The sequence below is a fragment of the Tachypleus tridentatus genome, chromosome 2, assembly GCF_004210375.1.
Source record: "Tachypleus tridentatus isolate NWPU-2018 chromosome 2, ASM421037v1, whole genome shotgun sequence".
In the NCBI taxonomy this organism is placed as follows: Eukaryota; Metazoa; Arthropoda; class Merostomata; order Xiphosura; family Limulidae; genus Tachypleus; species Tachypleus tridentatus.
The window spans coordinates 51,241,775-51,266,378 of NC_134826.1; the positions used below are offsets into that span (position 1 = coordinate 51,241,775).

Here is a 24,604-nt window from a genome sequence, read left to right on the forward strand (position 1 = left end):
CAGTAGAAACTCCTTAGGGCGGCACGTGTTACTGATGAGTCTCCTTCTCCATAGTTTAAAACTTAGGTACGAATAAACTTGAATCTTAGGGTTCTCTGACCTAGTGGTTTAGTCATAAAGTTTTGAAATGACACTTTTTAATATAACATTCTATTTCGAAGTAGAAAAGTCCAAGAAATTTTCTTATAACCATTCCTTTTATTTACAGAAATCATCATATCACTTATATTTTTCAGTCAAGAACAGATAACGCTTTTTTTAATTAACAAACCGTTATTGTTGCTGTTTTCTTTTTCTTTTTTTCCGAATAAGTTTGCTCGCACCTGCCATCTAGTGAACATTTTGTAAACTACTGTATTTTAACTTTTAAACCATGTTATTACACATGGCCGTCATCAGCCTGGTGTGCTCTTCACTGATCGATTTATAAAGTCATTGATGTTCCTCCTAGGCTGTTGTCCTTCCTACGTAACAACACAATAAACATTATATAGGTTTTTTCTTCATACAAATAACTTTTAATCCTAGTAGCTTACAGGTTTTATGTTAACATGCACTCGTGCGAAACACAAATTACACGCAGTAACAGAATTATACACCTGTTTTTTGTTCATTTTTAAGTACAATGTGCTACCTGTACTCTGTCTACCCATAGCCACGTGGTTAAGAAACTCGACTTGTAATTCGTGGGTTCGAATCTCCGTCGCACCAAACATGCTCGCCCTTTCAGCCGTGGGGGCGTTATAATGTGACGATCAATCTCACTATTTGTTGCTAAAAGAGTAGCTCAAGAGTTGGCAGTAGATGGTGATGACTAGCTGCCTTCCCTCTAGTCTTATATTACTAAAATTAGGGACGGCTAGCGCAGATAGCCCTCGTGTAACTTTGCGCGAAATTCCAAACAAACCAAACCAGTGCATTTTAAAATATTGAATTTCCTTGGATTAAATGTAAACACGTAAAATAAAACTATCGTTTCCGTAGTTACCTGTTTGGAAAATTTAAAACTACAAGAGATGCATTATATACATAACATCAGAAAATTGTTTACGTTGCTGGATCATTTTTGAACGTAAATATAAACCAATAGTGATTATTGTGCTACAAAACATTCTGAAACATCAAATGATTTTATTTTGCTTTTTTAGTTTGTAATTAATCACAAAGCTACACGATGTGCTATCTTCACTCACCATAGGTATTGAAACACGGTTTCTAGCTGTGCCACTGGTGGGCTCTTTTGCTTGTAGACACTACAGATGACCATGTAAGTAAAACAAACTTGACGACACGTTCGAAAATAAATATTTTAATTTATTAATAACGTACTTGTTCTAAAAGCTAATTTTATGTCTAAATGAAAACTCGATTACCTCGGATACCTAAGGAAAACCTTGTTTCAACTACATATTAAAAACATTCGACCTGAGCTACAGTCAGTAATTATTAAATCTCGTAACTTTAGAATTATTAAGATAATTTTTATCCGCTAGAAATGGTTAGATTCTTCTTTTGCAATAACTTTTGACGTAGAAAGAAAGTGGATAAAAATAAGTGGAGATAGCTAATGTCTTATACTTAAAAAATATCAGATACTACAAAAAAATGTACCAGGTAATTTAAGATTCAAGTAGTATTAGATCGCAATATGTCACGTAACTCGCAACCGCTTGTCGCTGTAAAATTATCCGAGCTACGCGCGGCATCAAACGTCAGTTTCGTTTGGCATAGGCTTCTCCACGCCAAGTTGAGTCTTCGTTGACGGCACTAAAGTTAAATTAATTCTCTAGATCAATTAATTTGGGTATCTATTCAGAATGAGGCTTCCGCTATCAAACTTAGTGGAACAATCTCCTCACAGAAGGTTGTGACACCTCATAAATAGAGTAAAATTCTCCTATATATGTAAAAACGGCTCGTTTGGGTTGAAAAAAAAAATTTACGTAAAGGAGCGAACAACGTTTCGTCCTTCTTCGGTCATCGTCAGCTTCGTAAAAGGTCGAAACGTTATTCGCTCCTCTACGTAAAAAATTTTCTCAACCCAAACGAACCGTTTTTACAAATGTATATCTCTACAAGTGGGTTTTCTCGACAACACTGATAATTCTTCTATGTATATACATAACAGGTTATCTGCTGAGTCCACCGAGAGAAATAGAACCTCTGATTATAGTGTTGTAACTCCGTAGATTTACCGCTGTACCAGCAAGGGACACATAAGAACGTAAGAGAAATGTTACCAATCTGAGAAGTTAGGAGAAATGTTAACGAGACGAAAAATACCATAAGAAATACATTGTTTTTGAATTTCGCGCAAACGTGCACGAGGGTTATCTACGTTAGCCGTCCCTAATTTAGCAGTATAAGACTAGAAGGAAGGCAACTAGTCATCACCACCCACCGCCAATTCTTGGGCTACTCTTTTACCAACGAATAGTCGGATTGACCGTCACATTAAAATGTTCCCACGGCTGAAAGGGCTAGCATGGCTTGTGTGACGGAGAGTCGAGCGCCTCAACCACTTGGCTATGCCGGCCTATGAGCAGTTTATCGATTGTGTACACAAATAAACTACAAATACACAAATAGAGGGCGTTGTTGTGTCTGCTGTTTTTAAAGTGGAAAACACTGCAACTTGTTCTCTGCATTCTGTCCACCGAGGGAAACTTAACCCCAAATTTCATTTCATTTCATAAAGTCCATAAACCGACCACTGACTCACAAAGGAAGAACACACACGCTCAGTTTGTGGGGAGAACTGTAGTACTGTTGTTAATCTCCACGTGTTTTACATTTGTAACTCGTACGTCAATAGAAACCTTGTAACCACTACATTTATGGACAAACCACGTGGGCGTCTGTCGTACATGTTACAATGAGAGAAAAAAAAAATCATAGCTACAACTAGAGAAAACGCACAATTGAAAACTCAGGCGGATGGGAGAAAGTGCCCCCTTGCGGTTGCCTATGACACCAACAAACTCTCCGATTCATAAACATTGGAGAACAAAAAGTATTCGAGGCCCATCAGGTTTGAGCACCGTTAGTAAGTGTGCGGTTACAAATGAAAAAGGTATAGTGAGGAATAAGTAAAAAGAAAAAAATAATTGAAGTGTTTGATGTTAGAATTTGTTTCATCTGCTGTAGTAATATTTATTTTTACATAGATAAGCCTTTGAAACTATTTATGTCATGGTTCCCAGCTTACTAACCGACACCACAACCAGGTGTTTACTTCTTACGTCTCAGGTTTTGAAAGAATATTTTAGCCGCGCCAATTGCTCCATCACCCCTTGACCGATTCGAGGTCTAATTATAATTGTAGCCAAACTCTTTCGATTGATGTGTTTGACCACGCCCAAGGTCGTTTAGATTAATTTAATCCTGCCTAAAAGCATTACGTGCCGCGGCTATTGAGGATTCCCTCTCTTTTCTTTTTAGCCTAATTATATATAAACCAACTTCTATCTGATTTCAGAGCTAAACTTTTTTTTCATGAAAACAAAGACGTAGGTAAAGTTTTGAATGTTTCGATAGATAAAACGTATTTCGGCAGACGTTTCTTTTTTCGGTATTTCGTAACTGTGAAACGTTAGCCAAAATACATTAAATGGACAAATCTGCTCGGAGAGAACAGGACTCCCTCCCACATTTTGACTAAATATCAGTCTCTGGATTCTGCGTTAATACAGTATTACAAATATAATTTGTAATACGACTTTGGAAAGTGATTGCATAGTATTATCAGCTTTGTTCTTGGCTTACTACAGAATCGTATAGTAAGATACCTGTATTCTGTCCACCATAGAAAGTCGAACATTAGAACTGTTACAAGTCTAAACTCACCGCTGAACCAGCAGGGTATAAAACATAAATATGTACATAAATAATACATTAAAATAACCTCCCCTATAGGATTAGGGGGAGCTTATTATAACCGATTACTACCGCCGTGGATACAGCACAGTGTAGCTTTGCTCTTAACCAACAGAAACAAGGTAGAAGTGAAAATTATCTATATATTATTGTAAAAATAATAAGAAAAAATCACCCGCAACGTTGAGTACAGCGTGTAAGTTAGGGCAACAATTTTTATTGTTTGCACATAATTGACGAAGATAACTACAGGCGTTGGCATGGCCTAGTGGTTAGGAGGAGGAAGACTCAATACTCAAATTGTGGGCTCGAATCCAGTTTCCAAACATGCTCGATTCCTTTAAGCCATGCGGGTGTGATAATGTTACGGCCCATCCCACTATTCGTTGATAAGAGTAGCCCAAGAGTTGGCGGTGGGTGGTGATGCCTAGCTGCCTTCCCTCTAATCTATTACTAGATAGATTAGGGGCCGGAAATAAAAAAAAAACGAAAAAGAAAGAGAGACAACTATAGATCAGAAATTAACACTTTATTTTCATAATTGCAGAGTGCAAAATTCGTAAATAAATAAGATATCAAATTACACTCATTCACACGATGATTGAAAAGGTCACGCACGTGGATGTAAGGGTTAAAGAAAAATTAAATAAAGCATATTTATATACATAATAGCATAAATTATGCCGATGTTCACGCTATCATACATCAAATTACATCATCATACGTACTGTTCCGAGTTCCATTGGAACCAGACAATTACGTGAAATTTATTATGAAACTAGAAATGGGTGGATACAACTTCAAAAAATTCCAGTTAAGATGTCTTGGTAACGCTACGAGGAATAAATGTAAATAAAAGTTAGTTATGTTAGTTATAAGGCAAAATAGTCCACGAATTTTAATTTTGTAAAAAAACACGTTCGAGTACAAAGTGCTCGAGTGGGGAGTGAATTTGTAGAAATGTTGAACTTATTGTAAAACATATATTCAAGAGTACCCTAAGAACATTGTAAAACAGTCCTTTTGTCGACACAATCACCTCGTGTATAGAACTGTTAACAAATAAATAGATTATTTTTCGTTTAGGGATCCCTTAATGTCTTGTTTGCTCTCCGATATTTTTGCGGTATCAAAAGAAAAAAAATATTTAAGGGAAAAAACAAAATATTTAAAACCCCTATTAACTTCGTAAGTAAAAAAACACAATTCTGCTAATTAGTAATAGTTGTTACATGTTTTAGACCGTTAATGTGTTCACGTGCCAGACAAAAAACAAAACTAATCTCAATCGATTTTCTCATTGTAAAGCTTCTTGGTTAAATTTTAACAGGTCATTGGCCAACACTATTCAGATTGATTTTGATTGGAAATTATTTTACTGGTTATTGTCTACTTTTAATTTAGCACGAGATTAGTTATGACTGGTTGTGGTCAAGGAGTTTATGTATTTTATAAAAAAAAAAAAAAAAATTTTGGCTATGTATACACAATAGAAAGTTACTGCGTTTACGGAGTAGCTACCGAAATCCTGGGCCATATTTTAAATTCTGCTGATTTAGATAAAAATTAAGATAGTCACTATCATAAGAGTCATGACATTTATTATACGGAAGAAATGGAGAAAAGGAAAACTAATAATAAAACAAACCCCTATTAAAAAATTCCAATAACCGCGCCTTATTAAAGGCGAATGAACTGCGTTAACGAACAAAGGTTACTTTATTCTTCCAACGTGTTTCTTACTTTAAAAAAAATCTAATAATTAACATTTTTAAAATCAGAATCAAACAGCTGTAGCAATTTATCAGGATTGTCTGACCTCCAGAATACGGAATGTTTAAGAGACTTTCCAAGGTGGTGAAACCAAATATTCAAGTTCAGCGCCATCTAGTGGCATTCTTAATTATTCGATGCACTTATTCCAAGTCGTTAAAACCATTAAAAGAAACATAAATGTTTTACCTAGGTTTACATAGGGATAACTGCATAAGAAGATAATAAGTTAAGAGGTACAACAGGTTGTTACGATTAAATCTCTTAAGAGTTCAGTTTTCAAATGGGACTTAGCTTGATGGTCAACTTGCTAGCTGTTCGACATCTTCTTTAAAAGTCATGTTGTTGTATAAATACATCATATTGGACCATTTATCCCTCCAGAAGCTAGATTCCAGTGGAAGAATCTTCAATATTTATGTAGCAATGGCAAAGAACCATCTGTCACCACACTGGCAAAGCCGTCATTTCTAGGAGAACCCGAGAATGTCCAACACTGACCAGCAGCTGTTGGCTTTTAATTGCCCAACAAATATTCAATAGTACATTTTTAGAAACCTTGGGAACATACAGCGAGAAAGTTTTATAGAATTTTTACGTAACGTCGTTCAAAGGTTTTTATTAGTTAACTGAACAAAATTAGGATCTTGACCAGGACCACAGTTAGGAACAAAGGTCACTAAGGTTATCACGTGGAACTGTTTTGTTGAAGAAGTTCCAAGTATAGCTCCGACTGGAGAAATCGGAGATATGTATCCCGTTCCATTAAACCCTGGATTCTCTTCTGGGCTTGGTCAAACGAGTGGTGGTCAGGACTCGAGAGATTATTGAAGATGGTATTTCTGGTCGTGGAGTCCAAGTTTACCTGAGTAAGAAAACAAAACCTTTGTCAACACTAATGATACTGATTAAAGTAACTGAAGCGTATCTGAATAATCGCACGAAAAATTACAAGTCAATCAAGCTTCAACTAATGAAAGAAGACAAGTTTTGAAATACAGTAAAACTTTCAGAAATTACAAACCACACAGTCACAGAAAAAAAAAAAAATTGCTTGTCTTGTCATTTAGCACAAAGTTTTAGCATTATAGGCCTCGAGGTTTTACTGCTGTGCCGCTTGGAGATTAAAGGTTAGGGAAATATAAACTTAAGATCATAAAAATGTTCGTTGGAGTATTTCATCACGCTTATCAGATACTTTAAGCCGAGATATCTGAGAACATTGGAGGTTTCACTTTACTTATTTCAAAAGAAAACATTATGGAAGAAAAATTTGCAGAATTATGTTTGTGTGAAATTAAGAACAAAGCAACACAATGGGCTATTGTGCTCTGCTCACCAGGGGTATCGAAACCCGGATTCTAGTGTTGCAAGTCTGCAGACGTACCGCTGTGCCACTAGGGAGCGCAGAATTATGAAATTAATAAAATCGAGGAAAAAGTAAAAAAAAAATTACTTTTTATTGGACTGGTGGAAACTCTTCTTCAATAATTGTTTTTATACAATAAACACATTCATAACATTAAAAATAAATTTATTTTTCTCAACAGATGGGGCTGTAAGCAATTCCAATACACCTCTAAATAGGGCTGGGCAAGATTTAAAAACACTGGAAACACTCCACTACCAAGTCAAAATTTAAGCAGGTTTTAAAAACTTCTGGTTCTGAGAATTTATTTATTTGTATATTACAACCCTATATACGACTTAGACAAGTCTCACTTCCACGCCAGTTTTAACATCTAAATAAAAGATGTCACCGATAAAGTCAGTCACATGTAACTATACTGTTTTAGAGAATCACTTGCTAGGACTACTTACAGATATCAAAATCAATTGTTAATTTTGCGAAACCTAAAATTTAAGATAAGGAAGCTCAGTTTTATTTCGTCAACGACGAAAATTTAACTGAAGGTTCATAAAAACCTGATTACGTGTTCATTAATTCACACAAATCTTGAAATTAAGAAAGTCTTATAACCGCGTACACGAAAAAAAAAAAAAAAAAAAAAGTTAAATATTTGTCAAAAGAAAAATGTTTGTAATTTCAACTCATGAAAATAAAGTTACCTCTCTCGGTGCTTGCACAGCTATAAAATCGTTGTATATTTTCCTGGCTTTGGATGAAAGTTTCCCTACTCGAGATTTCTTAAATTCTTCGCAGGCCAACCAGAACTCTATGTTTTCTTCACTAAATTCTCTTGAAAGGAATGCTCTGAATAGCGCGAGTCCATCTGAAGAGATGAAGAAACACAAACTTGCAGTGAACGACGTTAAAGGATTCTCGGCATGCGAAATTCTCAGCACCGTTTCTTTAGATTAAAAGTACGCTTAGAATTGTATACGATTTTATTTTTTATTGCTTCCTTACTAAGACCAACTGCAACAGTCTTACTTTCATTAATTAAATCGCAAATCTTATCAACACTAGAGGTACTCGATAAACTAATTAATGTGGGCTATCACGTGCACGAGAGTTATCTGTATCCAATATAAGAGCAGATATATCCTCTCATCTTTCGTTTACTTTAAAGAAAGTCAATAAATTAATTAGCACGTGGTTCTGTCAGTTTATCTAATGATGTCCTTACTCTACATAGTTTCAAAACAACTCTGAACAGTGAACAGACAAAAGCATTTTGGTAGTACTAACGTTGTCACACAGTTAAAAACTCTCCCAACATCCGTAAGCTTCAATACTTTGTTAAAAGTTAAAATTAAAGAAAACCCGTTTGATGTCAGCCCTATCTCCGATCTTTATCTCTTTTAAACCACGGTAATTTCCTATATTAAAGAGCGAGAGTCAATGAAAGCGGCTAGTTAGTGGCTTATTTAAAATATTGAATACAAGGCTTAACTTTCCCACTATTTAGGAAAGTTTTGCATTTCGAAAACATTACATGTACATATCTGCGGTAAATTATACGGTAGAATTCAGGGTTCAATTCCTTCGACGGGTACAGCTGGTAGCCAGATTTGGCTTTGTGGCAAACAAATTGACACTCTTTAGGCGTGAAATATTCCTACGCGTAGCAATTCATTTAGGAAAAAATTAAATACAAGAAAGAGCGAAAAAAATTACAATATAAACTTAGATCATACATTTGCTGGACATTAACTCCTGGAAAGACTCCGCCCACTTTTGGACTTCTTCTCGTGTTGGTCTAACAGACTGTTGAAAAGAGATGTCCCCTTGTCTCCGCCGGAGGAAATTCAGCCTTAGTTTCATATCTCGAGCCCTGCACGGACAACACAAAATGAAGTTTCATTCAAACCAAATAGCCTTCTTGTACCTTAGTACTAAAATATAGAGTCTTCACTCTATCATACATACACACAATCTATCAGTTTCCGTTAGTTTCAAAATAACCATGTATTATATATCCCCAACCCACCCCATAAATATTAAAACAAACATTCAACAAAGCAAGAACCTGGGTAATTTAAAGTTTTTAAAATAGTTCGTTTTTGTGCATTGTATAATGATAAAAAAACAAAACGACCACGGATATATAACAAAGGATCTTAAAGTTGGCTTAATCAGCACACAAACAATTCTCTTAAAAACAAACATTATTTTACATCACCAGTAAAACTAACGGGGAAGGAGGTTTAAAGTTCTCAGTTCTACGAGAATGACAAGCGAAACATTCAGATTTCCGCCTGTGACCGATCGTTAAGTCCCCGAGCTTTCACTTTTCGAATACCGTTGAAATACACACAGGGCGAGTTTCAGAGTGTCCTCGCTTAGGGTTCCGGGGTTGTCGACCCGTCGTGCTTAGATAAGGTAAGAATAAGTTAGGTTACCTGATAAGGTTTCCTACTATTGAAAGTAGTGAACGCCACCACCGGTAACTGCAGACACAAAATCCCTATACCCATATCCCGATCGAATATTCTCTCGAATTATAGGATTTGTCACGAGTGGTACTTCGGACCCTTACCAGATACTTATATAGTTAGTACATCCGATTTACCTAGTTTTGCACGAAATTCTTTAAATTGTTAGATTCAAAATCCCTTATTCCTGTTTTTAATTAAGAAAAATATTGTTAGTCCAGTTTATCCGAGGTCGAACATTACACTTACAGAGTTTTCCTTTCTTTCTTCTGTTTGTCATCTGCGCCATATGACCCTTCACGTGTCGTCGATTCTACCGATTTTGTCTTTGTAATTGGCTGAAGAAAGAAAAGTGGAACATAAGAATCTTTCGATACAGAATCACGGTAGAAAAAAAAAAACATTTCAACTGTTATGAAATATACACTATTTACAGTGGAAAAAATATTAACATCTAAAATGCTACCCTGTAAAAATTAATTACTTGTTGCAAATATTCTATGTAACTGTCTTTGTTTTACAAAGATTGCAGCTGTTTATAGTTAAGAATAAAGGATACACGACAGGTGATTGGTGTTGTGTCCACCAAGAACACGAGAAGTTTAAGCATTATAACCGTTCAGAGCGGAGTCTATTGATACTAATTTCTTGTGCTAAGCCTATACGCACTCAATTACACGTATTGACTCATCCACATTGTACGTGCAATTTAAACTTAGTTACGATGTGAAACATCGACTCTTCCTGTGGAAAAACAACCCATGTTGGTTCGGAAAGTGTAGTGCCTAGAAACATACAAGATGATGACAGTTTGATTTGTTTTTTAATCTTCAGTCATCACTTCATGCTGGAAGTTATTTTGGATCTTTTCTAAACATTTATAAGATTTAAACGTAAGCTTGTGAGAGATGTCTGATCAAAGTATGTAAACAGAAAGACCAGATATTAAACATCCACTCGAACAAAGTTCCCACATACAATCGTAACATTCATTTTTATGCTCGGCATGGCCAGGTGGTTAAGACGCTCGACTCGTAATCTGAGGGTCTCGGGTTCTAATCCCCGTCTCACCAAACATGCTCGCCCTTTCAGCCGTGGGGGGAGCTATAATGTTACGGTCAATCTCACTATTCGTTGGTAAAAAGAGTAGCCCAAGAGTTGGCGGTGGGTGATGATGACTAGCTGCCTTCCCTCTAGTCTTACACTGCTACATTAGGGACGGCTAGCGTGAAAGGCCTTCGTGTAGCTTTACGTGAAATTCAAAACAACCCAAACCAAACTATTTTTAGGGTTGATTTAAGATCTTTCCCGACAGTAAACCAATCCGGTAACTTAGGCCTAAACTTGCAGAAGAACCAACAAAATCATTCAAGGATTTTAGTAATTAATTAAAGTAACTTTTACTCGTGTACAGTTCATGTTATTCAAAAGTAGTTTCACTTTCTAGCCCTAAATATTAATGCATTCAAAGTGTTCTTTAAATGCATCAAGATTTCTACAAGTATGTTTAAAATGCCAAAATAGAGCACTTAAAAAAGACAGTGTAAATGGCGCTTGAGTGTGGTAAGTCAGTTACATGTATGGTTTAATCACAATTGAACTTAAAAATACTTTAGCCACGAAATCACCAAGGAAAACATGGCATTAAGTGTAGCCTACTTCACGAGTCAACAACACAATAACAACCGTAAAACACAAAACGTGGGGGGTGGAGTAATATGAAACTAGACCACTTGTAGTGCATTGGATACACACAGTATGAATTTCGTAAGCCTATCAGATCAAGAATGACAAAGAGTACTGTTAAGCCTCATCATAAAAGCCACTCTATGTAACAGTATTATGAGTAGCTGGAGTACCCGTGCCATGGACGGAAGTTATGTAAATTCATAATTAAATGAAAAGTTATTTCCTTTATATAGTTTTTTAAAAAAAAACCAAGACGCCCATAAAAACAACAAAACACAAAATGTGAAACTGTAAGTTCGTCTCTCCTCATGGACCTAACAAATCTCTATATCAGATTTGAGAAATATTTATCGGAGGCTTAAAAAACAAAAAGTCAATTTTGGTAAAGCTCCACCCACATCCTGCGAACCATTTAAAATGGGCATACAACAGACAGTTCTATTATTATATTTATATAGGTGACTCCAATGCATTACATCCGCGTGTGACGTATGTACTTTATATTTGCACCCTAAGAATGGAGAAAAAAGTTTTCAGTGATAGGAAACGTAGGCGAAACGGGAAAAATTGTGACCCCTATTGCAAATCTACATACACACTTGGGAAACTGGTTGCATATCACACAAGAGTTTTTCCAACATCATAAGTTCCATTATAGTATGATTGCTATTCAAGTACAGCAACGCTCATTTAACGAGACATATTAACCAATCATGATAACGCTCAGATATTAAGATTTTGTCGTTTTTTTGACAACCAGAATTAGGACAATAATCTAACCACAGTTCGATACATTTCAAAACTAGTGCCATGCGACACCAAGTTTCTCTCACTGAATAAGAGGAACAGAAATTATATTCGCTCTCAGAGTCAACGATCACTTCTGAAGCGACCAAGCTGGAGTTAAGAGCCACAATTAGACAAGTTTAGTTTCTAACTATCGTCCTCTGGGTACGGAGTGCTCTCAAATGATGTTTCCATTATCTGCAAACTTCTCCCCCACCCTCAATTAAAGAAAACACATCAAATGTAATGACGTATTACTCAGAGTTACTTTCACATCAAGAAAGGAAACTGCGTTTAACCTTTACCTTATGTTTCAACATTATTCAGATAGTTCCTATGGCAACAGCAAGAGGTGTCGAACAGAGCATCAACGATATACAGGTTTAATTATTTAAAGGTGCGTTTACATAGTGATAAAAAGTCATTCTATTCTCTTAGAAATTAGAATGAAGCGAAGTATCCTCACCATAGTGGTTACACAATAACTTACTAATACAAACAACGCATTTAAAACATTAACGTTTCGAACAGTCTGTAATGGATTCGACTTCCCCACATAAACTTGTATCTGTAAATATCGAGACGTGTGAAATACAAAACTTTAATCAGACGTCTCATTTTAATTACAACGACTAGGAAGTTTAGAAGGACTTCCTACTAATATTTATTTACATTTTTGATAATGAGTCATTTATCTTTTTAACCGGGAAATAACTTCTACACTTCCTGCGCCATCGAGGTTACAACAGAGCGAGCCATGTATATTTTCTTGAGATTTAAAACTTTTGCGAGTTCAAAAAGAGCGACATTTTATTTAAATAAAACTTTCTGACTAGCTACTATGTCCCCTGGTGGAACAGTGTTAAAGTTCAGGATTCGATTCCCCGTGGTAAAAATACCCAATAAATAAACAAAAATATAAAGGATAAGGGCCATTGGTTTCCCCTATGGACAATTTTCCCAAAGTCTGTAAACTGGTGAAATTTAACTGCAAAATGAGCTGCCTGCTAAAGAAAGATTCTACGTAAGAAGAAATGTAAACGTCTGTAGTAGTCATTGTGCTAGGGAACAACAATAAATACAGTGATCTGCAGCTAAACGTTAGTCGCGTTGGTATATCTGGTTTTGTTCAGTCGCTTACTAGTTAAAATACTAGTTTGCTTTTGAATTTCGTGCATACCTACACGAGGACCATCCTAATTTAGGAATGCAAGATTAGAGAGAAGGCAGCAAGTCATCACCACCCACCGCCAACTCTTGGGCTACTCTTTTACCAACGAATAGCGAGATTGACTGTCACATTATAACGCCCCCATGGCTGAAAGGGCGAGCATGCTTGGTGTGACGGGGATTTAAACCCGCGATCCTAGAGTGAGGTAACACTGATGCTCATGGAAGGTCAATATCTGCCATCACTGTTCTGCTCCAATTTGGATCATCGAAATCATTGGAAAAGTTACCCTTCTCAGTGTTTGGATGCAAATGTTCTGAACGTGTGCAGTTGTGAACATTAGGTCCCAAAGTTTTTATAGCTACTAAAAATGATAAAGATAAACAACATCAAGTAATACAAGATTGAACTTAAGCAGTTATATTAGGAGGTACAGAAGTAAAATTCATATAGACTTATACCACTGATCCACTAGTCCATAAACTTAGATTTAGGTAATATGAACTTGAAACTGATATTATGATAAACAGGAAGAACTCTGACAAAGGAATTTTCAGTTAAAAATCTTGTTAATTAAACGAGTTCGTTACGAACTATAAACGACTGCCTCCGTTTTCAGACCTCTTAACCTCTTTGTGCCATATTACACAACTATGTCGTCAGTTGGACAATGATGACGGATGTTAAATAGCCCAGAAACTTCTCGGGTTCAGAAAAATAATTTTATCGAGTTTTCTTGATGTAGAGAGCGAAAGCTCAAGGTCATGTAGTTAGTCTTGTGATCTTGAGACTAATGTTTGCATGGTCAACAAAAAGTTATAGCAGTCTTGAAGGCCAGAAATAAACAAGACCACCCGTAATTCTACGAATTCCTCCAACTTAAGTAACTAATACGTACATAGACAAATATGTTTATATAATTTTGGGATGAAAGTGTCATTTGTTACTTAAGGGAAAGAAGAAACAAAAAATAGACACGAAAACATTCAAAAACTAAATACATTTTGAACAGAGAGTTCAAGTTGAATGTTTTTCTTTGATAAGTCTCGAAAGGCTGAAAAACGTTAATTGTGAGAGTGTGTACTCTAAAGATAACATGTCTGCAATGCGTCATTTTAACGCAATTTGTAATTCAAGAAGCTTTTAATTGGAGCTTAGAGGCCATTAGTTCAAGTAAAATTAAATCCATTTAGTAATATATACAGCGCAGGCAAGGCCAGGTGGTTAGGGCGCTTGACTAGTCTGAAGATCGCGGGTTCGAATTCCTGTCACGCCAAACATGCTCGCCCCCTTTCAGCTGTGAGCGCGTTATGCGAGGGCAATCCCGCTATCCGTTGGTAAAATGTGTAGCCCAGGAGTTGGCGGTGGGTGGTGCTCACTAGCTATCATCCCTCTTGTAGCTTTGCGCAAAATTCAGAAACAAGCAAATAGACAAGTAACATAAACCAGCACATAAGATATAGTTGTCCGTCTGTCTGTCGTCGTAAGAGATACACTTCCAATAAAATTTGGTAGAGGAACCGAGAAGGATCTCTTAAGATGGGGTTTATTTGAAATGGTTATGGAATCGTTCGAACTTGGGGTAGCCCATTCAGTTTGTCTTAATGTCACGAATAAAAGATAAGACAAAGGAGAGAGAGGCCATAGTTCAATACACGACATTGTTAAACAAAAAGAGACGTTTAATACCGTGAATAGAAAGAGTGAACCATTTGTATTGGACGAACTGTTCGCGTGCTATGGCTCAAAACAGTGGGAAGGCCGGCCCTGGCCTCCAGTTTATAGCACTGAGTTAAGATGGCCATCATCGCGTACCTTGCGCTTGCAAGTTTACAAACATGTCGAATTAGCTTTTGACAAAAATCAACAACAGCTTCAGCATAAAGACACAACTCATCAACCAAATCAGTTAGGTACTGTCACACCTCTCCGATTATTTTTTTAAAATGGGGTCATTTTAATTACATTTTCATACATGAAGTAAGCTATTGACACAGTTTTGAAATACTAAAGCTATTTGAAGTTACACGAAGCTACAGAATGGGCTCTGTGCTCGGTCTACCACGAGTATCGGAACCCGGTTTCTAGCGTCGCAAGTCCGTTAACATAACACTGTGATATGAGGAGGGGAGGGAAGAAGAGTTATTTTAGAACATCTTGAAAACTACTTAAACATTTGATTGGTTACAGTTCCAACGCAGATTGGCAACTGAACCTTTTATAAATGAGCCTTTCGACACCATGCAAATCCTTGAGTTTATCTATTTAGCAGCTGTATTCTCACATATTTACTTAAATAATTGTAGTCAAATTAAGTACAAGATAAACGACTGAAAAAAAAAACAAATTTGCATTAGACGACAACACTAGTACATGATAAACGCCATTACGTATTTACAGTTTTTCTATTTGCTGGTTGACATAAAAATTACATTCGAAACGGATACCAAATATTACGCAAATTAGTGGAGCAAGATGTTTCAGCAATGCAACTTCCAGTCTTTTCACAATCGACAGCAGTAGCGCCATCTAGAGTAAAATGCAACCGACTGTGGCTACGACTTCACGCTGCTAGAGCGGCGATGTTTGGTTTTAAAATCGGTTTACAAACAATAATTATTATAATCAGTGATGCGAGTGTAGTTTTACGTCAGAATCTAATAACATGTTGGAACTAGAGGTTATCTTATCATTACTGTAAGTTCAACAAAAGAAAAGTCAGAAGGCAGAAGTTCTTTGTCGGTTAACTTGTTTAGATGCGATGGGTCGTCTGCACAGATCGAGCTTTTAAGTTTACAACTTCAGCGTTACGAGCTTCGAAAGCTTACCACTGAGGCATTGAGGGATCGGGGGGGGGGGGGGGGGGGGAAGAAGAATTTACAAACCGGATCATCCTCAACATGCCTGTTGCAGGAAAAGTTACGAAACGAAGAAATCAACAGTCACTGAAAGTAAAACAAATCTTAGAGATGTTTAGTTGTCCTAGATCGGCGTTCAGTCTCAAAGTATCCCTGCTTGGCAGTAGGGACAAACGGGGAAAGAGAGGAAAATTATTGCGCGTTTCAAAAGAGAACGGTGCTACTGTTATTAACCCCTCACGATAGAAATTGTTTTTTCGTTGTTAACTTAAATGACGTATTTAGGACTAACCTCATACTTCTAAACCAGCTGTACCTCTCGAGATAATGTTGGGTTTACAGTCGAAAATGCTGTTAGAAGCCAGGGTACCCAACTATTGAAACAATACATTTTAATTAAAGTACGATCATGATGTAAAGTAACTTTAATTAGATATTAATTATTGTTTTGATCGAAGATAGTAGTTTGGCTTCAAGAAATCGATTTTAGTAAACGCGTCCTTTAAAACATCTTTGTTTGGTAACACTAATAACAAAGGTTCGGCAGTGATCAAGAAACAATCAGCAGCCTCCCCCCTCCTATATGTATGGAAAATAAAACATGGGATGTGTGTTTGCACAGTCTATGAAGTAGAGTTTAAGTGGATTTCTTTCCACTCTTAGACTTACAAATAAACATTTAATTGTACATCTATCGTACGCATGCGCACCTGTAACATAATATTTTATAGACTCCTAGTGGGGGATATCACAGCCTCATGCCGTTACTCTATCTATTATTTCTGTTGGGGATTGAACATCAAAAGGAGCGCGTCTTTGACTGTAACTCTAGTGTACAATAAAGGGGGTTTTGTCACACCGCCAACACGTTGCTGCCTTCAGGCGGTCTATTTGATAGACACATGGCAACCTTCCTTCTTGTATACAACCATAAAACTCCAAGCAGTTGCCGATTTGAAAGTGTCAGTTCACATTACAAGGCTACGTGAGGCTTAGCACGATATCGCATGAACGATTCAGTACAAAAGAGGCCGGGCTAACAAGAGGGGTTACGTATATTTATAATTATATAGTCGCTGCCAAGAGAAGAGAGACTATCCTTGATCACATCGGTAAGTCTGAAATATTCCATGTTGTCCTTCTGTTTATAAACGCAAGCACATAACTCAACATCACCAACGTCAATAAAAACTTACGTCAGATGATCATGAAATAAACACTAATGACTACATGTGTATAAAAAGATAAAAACCTGATAACCCGAACGCTCTCAAAAGGTGGACCTTTTTCTTTAATTCATGGACAACTCCCAGTTTGTCCCTGAAAAAGAAAGGTCCACTTTTCGAAAGCGTTCGGGTTGCAATGTTTCCATTTCATTTCTATCAAGACTTCTTAAACCTATGCGTTTTTCTAACATCATGAAGTTAAATGTATTAGTTTTCGTTATGAACTATGACACCGAATTGAAGTGATAGCATATATAGGGGAAGTCAACACTACCCATCGATTTGTGCGATTCAATAGGGGGATTTCACCATCACTCTTATATCTCACCCACTTGTTTTTGCCAGGGGTCAAGAGTTTTGATTAACGAATGGCCGAGGTAATTAAAATTTATCCTATTAGTAAAGAAGTACAAGTTAAGCTATCTGTACAGCATTAAATCACGAGGAATCGAATTTTAGTATTGCATGCCCTCTTACCTCTTAACAAGCTAACCCATGGGCCACTCTCATAATAGAAATGACGGTAAAGTATTGAATATGCGTGCCCGACAGTCCCAGTGCAAACTTTATTTATATAGTTCCGCCTATTTAGTAGTTAAAATTCGAGCACCCTTAAGCTAAGATTTACCAACACTGGTGTCGTAACTACTACACTACCATGGTCTATGGACAAGAAAATGGTAGAGCAAACAGTTAGAGTCCTTAAAAAGCCGAATTGTAAACACGAGTTCCTTCACTGAACAGAGCGGTAATGGCAAACTAATAAGGGTTTGAAGTAAAACCATTAAAACTAGTACAATTAAGACATAGAAGATACTCACTACTATTAAATACTGAAGCATCTTCATACAGTGCGGTAAACCTCTTTCAATTCTTGTCGACTCGATAGAGTTCGTCACCTAAAGATACTTCGAACGCTACACTGAGTTGCAACAGGTTGATTCTGAGCACAGGTGAAATATTGAACATCATCAACACATTCTTGTTCGGTCAATACGGTAGCTTTACGTGACTGTAGAGACGAGTTTATATGTACAGCTCTCATAAGTGGAGGCTGAATCACCCATCATGCTCTGGGAGTAGGCACGATTTCTAATCCAATCACACCCCTGATAAACTGACAGCACGTGACGTACTCCATGTAACTTATTTGGCAAGTTGCGCTGTTGCTTTGAAAACAGTGTAAGTTTAAAAGCCACATCTCTTTTATTGCTTTTTCTGAAAAAAATAAAGTAAAGATTGGGTACAGACTGAGCCATTATTTAGGGAACTCTAAATAGTCTGTTTAGATGAATTTCGCGCAAAGCGACTCTATGAGAATAGCTGAATCTGACTGGCAGGACTCTTATAATGTAACCCACAAAGTGCGGAGCGCATTTTCATGTGTTTTAGAGGTAACTAGGTGCGATCCACTGTCTAGAACGCTAGCTCATGCGTTTCTCTTAAAACAGAACTGAGAGCGAGTTAAGGTTCAAAAGTAAAATGACACAATCACATGTGGGCTTCTAAACCAAGTCTAAACCCTTATATTAACATCTGGTTACGTTCTGTAATATTAACACCATAAATAGAAGAAATTCACAGTGTCGTAGCTTGTGTATGGTAGCAATCTCATAGTCTTTAATGGGTGTACACTAGGCATAGGAAATTCTAAAGGGTGTATCCCTTAAAACTAGTGCTAAGCTCATCCAGTTTGTTTGTTTTATAACGAAGGTGAAAACACTGTAATTTCGCAGGAAGAAGTGAGTGGGGGTTCAAGAGGTTTTAAATACTATAATGTAATACTTGTTAGGGCTATCTGCGATAACCTAGCCAATGTCCCTCTCAATCAACGTTATCAGTGTAAGACTAGATGGAAGGCAGCTAGTCATCACCACCAACCGCCAACTCTTGGGCCACTCCTTTACTAACGAATAGTGGTGTTGACCGTAACATTATAACACCCCCACGACTAAAAGGGTGAACATGATTTGGTATGATGGAGATTCGAACCTGCGACTGTCAGACTACGATTAAAGGAATGTGTAGTAAAAATGTTAAGTGAATGTGGGTTCCGTTATTAAACCTCCACAGCTGCGAAACGTGACAACGATCAAAGGAATGTGTAGTAAAGGTGTTAAGTGAATGTGGGTTCCGTTATTAAACCTCCACAGCTGCGAAACGTCTCATTCTGTGAGTACGCAACGACGAAAGAATTTCTTCTAAACATTCTGACTGCGAGACTTGTAAAATTACGAGAAAAAAAACTGGATTAATTCGGAAGATTTTATTCATAAGAATTCGGGTAAGTGCTTTAGAAAACATTTTATATTTTCTGAAAATCGTAAGAATAACAACCGTTGGTAAATATCTGCCTTTTCACTGATCTATGAAAGTGTCTGGAGGGAAATAAAAAGAGAAACTTGCATCAAACTGACTCAAGAAGGAACCCATTTCACCACATCACACACAAAGAAATACAACATACTCTCTAAAGTTGTGCAACCCAATGACACTTTTATAGAAGTCGTTCTGTTTATTTATCATTTTACCATCAGTTGACTAAATGCCAATGGAAGTGTTAGAAACTTGCAACGCGAATTGCAATCCATCCAAAATAAATTACAATATGCCATTACACTAGTGACTAGTCCGTCATAGACCCCCTTCGTTCCATGGCTACGTGGCAAGTGTGTAAGCTTACAACGTCATCTACTACTTCTGTGTGTGTGTGTGTGTGTTTTTCGTGTAGCAAAGCCACATCAGGCTATCTGCTGAGCCCACCGAGGGGAATCGAACCCCAGATTTTTGCGTTGTAAATCCGTAGACTTACCGCTGTAATAGCAGGGGGCCCACTACTTCTGATGGGCAGAGCAATGATAACCCATTGTATAGTTTTGGGCTTAGTAACAAACAAATAAAAACATATGAAAGAATAGAAAGTAACAAAATATTGCTTGTGGTCACGAGTTTAGTGACTTAGATACTGAAATCTATAATTTTTATTCGTAAAGTTACATATCATCTTTACCTGTCAGATTATCACACCAGACATTTCAAATGAATTATTTCCGGCTATTAGTTTCGTAAATAACTTGACAGATACGCAAAATGTTGAATAGGTTAATGAAATCACTCAATGGATAATAGAAAATTCAGTAGATTCGTTGTTTTGTTTACCCTCGACCAGACGAATACCGACAAACCTCTCATTCTGTTATATCTATTCATTTCTTTCTTTCTTTTTTTTAACAAACCTTAGAAGCCATAATGTTAGGAGCACGTGCATGGCTCAAGTTCGCAGGAATATTAAACAGACCCAAACACTTGAGTCCAAAAGCAAAACCGAGATCAAGTCAAAGTAACCTACAAAAACCACTCCCACTAATATAAGAAAATAAGCACTTTGTATAGAAGCGTAACCGAGATAAATGTAATTTTTATTTACTTCTGTTCGTTTTTGAATTTCCATGATCAGTTTTTTTACAGGTTTGAAGACAACCACTAACCAGATCATACTTTCGTGTAAGGTAAGAACTCCACTCTTTAGCAATAAGTTTGAGGAGTTACAACTCTAAAAACTGAATTTAAATCCCTGCGGTGGGCATAACGCAGACTATTTATTACGTAGCTTTGCGCTTAACAACAAACAGGCAAACAAAAGTAAGTAAACGAAACCTTTGTTCTCAACACAAACATTTTAAGAGCTTCACCCATAATTCAATGCTGTCAACAGTTTGAATCTTATAAATCATGATTTGTTGACTTATGCTGGTAGTTAATTGTTTTCTGTACACGTGGTAAGGATTAGTGTTAAGTTTTTTAAAAATCGATATAAACTTAAGGAACGAACTTTATAGACAAACTTACTTTGTGTGAGAAATTTTCGTAAGAATTCTTTTTAGAGCTTATCCAATTGGTAGGTAGCAGATGATAAAAATAATTCTACTCGGACTGGGAATTCATTTCTAAACACCCCCCAGTGGCTCAGGGTATGTCTGCGGACTTACAACGTTAAATTCCGGGTTTCGATACCCGTGGTGGGCAGAGCACAGATAGCCCATTGTGTAGCTTTGGGCTTAATTCAATACAACAACAGCAACATTCCTCAATTAAATAATAATGCTCGGGAAAACGACTTACAGTAAGACGATTAAACGCCATAACAATTAGAAATAATTAAAAAAAAGTTTCATCCGTCCAAGAGTGTTCTTTAATTTCTGAAAAAAATATAAAAAAATCATGATTACATCGGGAAAAAACGATATGCTTTATGAGGAATCTTAAAATGCAAGTTATTATAATATTGGATCATATAACGTAAATTATTTATAGTAAGAGACCTGAGGTTGAGTAAGGAACCATCTTGGAATTACAAAATCTTTTTACACTTAAATAAACCTGTTATAAATAGCTTTCGAAAATGTCAGAACAACAACAATAAAATAAAAGCACGACCTACAATAAAAGAGGACATATAAACGAAACGAAACGTTAGGCCTAAAGAAAGAATTGAATCAATATATATATATATATATATATATATATATATATTATTTCTCTACAGGTTTTTGTTTTTTTATCGAGAATATCCAGTTGGCAAACTGCGCACTAACCACATTGTTGAAACACTTACGCTAAATCAGGAAGCAATGTAGGTGTGTCTAAAGGCAGACCAACTAACACACAAGTGATGTGTGTTGCAAAACGTTTAAGTCTCTCCTAAAACGTTCGTCTGGAACTAACGCAGATAGACAGAATGTAGTATCAATGTGAAGAAATACATAACTTGAAGTATAAATGAATATTTGTGAAGTTAAATATAGAAAAAAATGATCTTGCTTTTCGTATTAAAATCAGGGCTGCTACAAGATCTTGTTACTGAAGGCTGCTACACTTCGTTGCCCTTACAGGTATCAGATATTCACGTACAAACAATTTCTTGCAAAAATTAAAACGTGTATATGGCCAATTTCCCTCTTCCAAATGGCCCAAGGACAAGTGTGGGCTAAGTTAGAATTTTGGGTTCGATCCCCGTGGCAAGCGCGGCACAAATCGCTCATTGTACACCTTTACACACACAAAAACAAACAAACAATATGATTGATGACTTAATTAACTCAATTACTATACTTACCATTAACTGAACTATCTGTGCAGTGTTGGCTACGGGTTTCGAAACCTGATTGTTAGCGTTACAGAACTTTAGACTTACTGCTGAGCCACTGTGATTATACTGTGTAACAACCAAAACCAGCAAAGCTAAGAATCAAACGGGTTGCAGTATTCCCGTGGTTGATAGCTCACACAGAATGAACAGAAACATTTCTACCTTCTCTAAACACGATTCCTTCAGCGTGCACGTAACTATTGACATATCTTCTTTCTTTCTTTTTTTTTTGTCTTTACAGTGCTGTTAAGGTGCACTATCCCACAATACTAGGTTTCATATTCGTCTGTTTAAGTTGCTAATTAGTTTAAATCTTATTGGTAAGATCGTTGTGAAGATGTGACATTTTGAATTTGACCTCGAGAAGGAACTTTCCGTTTGTATGTAATTAATTGCAAAACTAGGTTCCTAGGGATGTAAATCCACAAACTATACCGCTGTAGCACTGGGGGAGCTGCTGTCGCTTACACCACTAAACTCTTAATTGAGATTCACTGAAACTGCAGTGCGTGCTCAGTGGTACAACTGAACTCGAATCTTGGACCTTCCGGTTCTCATATCATTATATTAACCACAGGAAAGATCCTTAATAGTTTTTCTACAGAGAAACAAATTAAGATGATCTCCATAAAGGTCCGTTACTTGTTATTAAAACAGCTGGATAAATTACAACGTGTTTTTTTTTTTTTTCTGTCCAAGGTCATTCGAAATATCCTGGTTTCAATACGGTTGTTCGAAAGTCACCAACAACCAAAGAAATGTGTAGATTCTAAGAACTTTCGGCTGAAAGCAAATAAGAATATGTAATAATATGTCAAACATATTACATACACTAAATACCCACGGAGCCTTTTGTAAATGCCATCACTCATCAGGTCAACTGGGGATGGATAGACATAATAGTGGTACGGGCATTAACTGTAGTGCTAAGTTGATAATGTAGGTAAATTGTAATATGAATACTAGTTTGTTTGTTTTTTAATTTCGCGCACAGATACACGAGGGTTATCTGTGTTAGCCGTCTCTAATTTAGCTGTGTAAGACTAGAGGAAAGGCAGCTAATCATCACCACCCACCGCTAGCTCTTGGGCTACTCTTTTACCACCGAATAACGAGATTGACCGTAATAACATAATGCCCCCACGGCTGAAAGAGCGAGCATCTTTGGTGCGACGGGGATTCGAACCCGCGACCCTCAGATTACGAGTCGAGTGCCTTAACCACCTGGTCATACCGAGGAACCATTGGAATAAAAAAAATATCCTGAAACCGAAATCCGTGAATTTTTATCTCTCCATACATTACCAACTGAATCTATATAACAGTGGTTATCGAGTCATTGATTATAAAAAATAACACTTCCGCTTTTATTTCTGTCATATCCCATCCAGTGTGAAGTTTATGTGAAAGGCCTTTTAGGCACTGGATAAAAAAGATAGTGTGGTTGACATATTACTGAGCGCTCTTATTAGGACTAACGTGAGTTCCGAGAATAGATATTCTAACTGAAAAATGTGGCAATTAAAATCAATTATTCCGGTACAAAATACATTCTTACACAATGCCGACATATCATGACGCACGAGGATGTAAAACTTCTCACGTGATAAATGTAATACCTGCTGACGATCAGAAAGTTAGCTTCCTGGTTGTCAGAGACACTTAGGTGACGTTCTACCACACTTTCTAAAAATAACTCATTATTTTCATAACATCAAACTAGCAAATCTGTAACACTTGATGGTGTGCAAAATAAATCACGTCAAGAAACATCTGGAGATTAATATATATATATATACATACGTAAGTGGTTTAAAGGCGTGTAAACGTTTTAGTATGTCCTAAAACAGTTACCCCCAGACCTTCGAGTTATTGTTGTTTTTATATAATCACTTTTTGTTTAAATTAATTAACTAGCATCTAATACGTACAGTACTGATGTGATTATGCGTTTTATTTACTTAAAAAAATCTCAACTCAGTTGAAATTAGAACTACTGTTTTCAATGGCTTTTTTTTTTTCCTGAGGTCATTTTAGTGTTATTTTACTTTAACATAAGGTTACTTAACAGTCATCAGCTAGAAAGCGACAAAATAAGTCTTGGGAATCCTGTAGATTGCGAAACTCTTATTTTCTGAGGCGTTTGTTCGTAGGTTCAGTGGTAAACTCGAGGACTTATAACGTCAGAGTTCGGGGTTCGAATTCGCGGCATAGGAAATGCAGAGAGCCTCTTAAG

General features: G+C 36.7%; 1 protein-coding gene across 2 annotated transcripts in view; it reads right to left on the reverse strand.

Moving 5' to 3' along the window:
* Window positions 1-4,390: 4,390 nt before the first annotated feature.
* LOC143243788 (uncharacterized) overlaps window positions 4,391-24,604 on the reverse strand; it is a 91,911-nt gene continuing 71,697 nt past the window's right edge. For both annotated transcript variants that reach the window (XM_076487448.1, XM_076487449.1), the window contains exons 3-6: window positions 9,739-9,827; window positions 8,752-8,888; window positions 7,720-7,883; window positions 4,391-6,514 (exon numbers count right to left, since the gene is read on the reverse strand). In XM_076487448.1, the coding sequence (XP_076343563.1) occupies window positions 6,338-6,514; window positions 7,720-7,883; window positions 8,752-8,888; window positions 9,739-9,827 (567 nt within the window). In that variant the 3' untranslated portion in view covers window positions 4,391-6,337. The remainder of the gene's footprint in view (window positions 6,515-7,719; window positions 7,884-8,751; window positions 8,889-9,738; window positions 9,828-24,604) is intronic.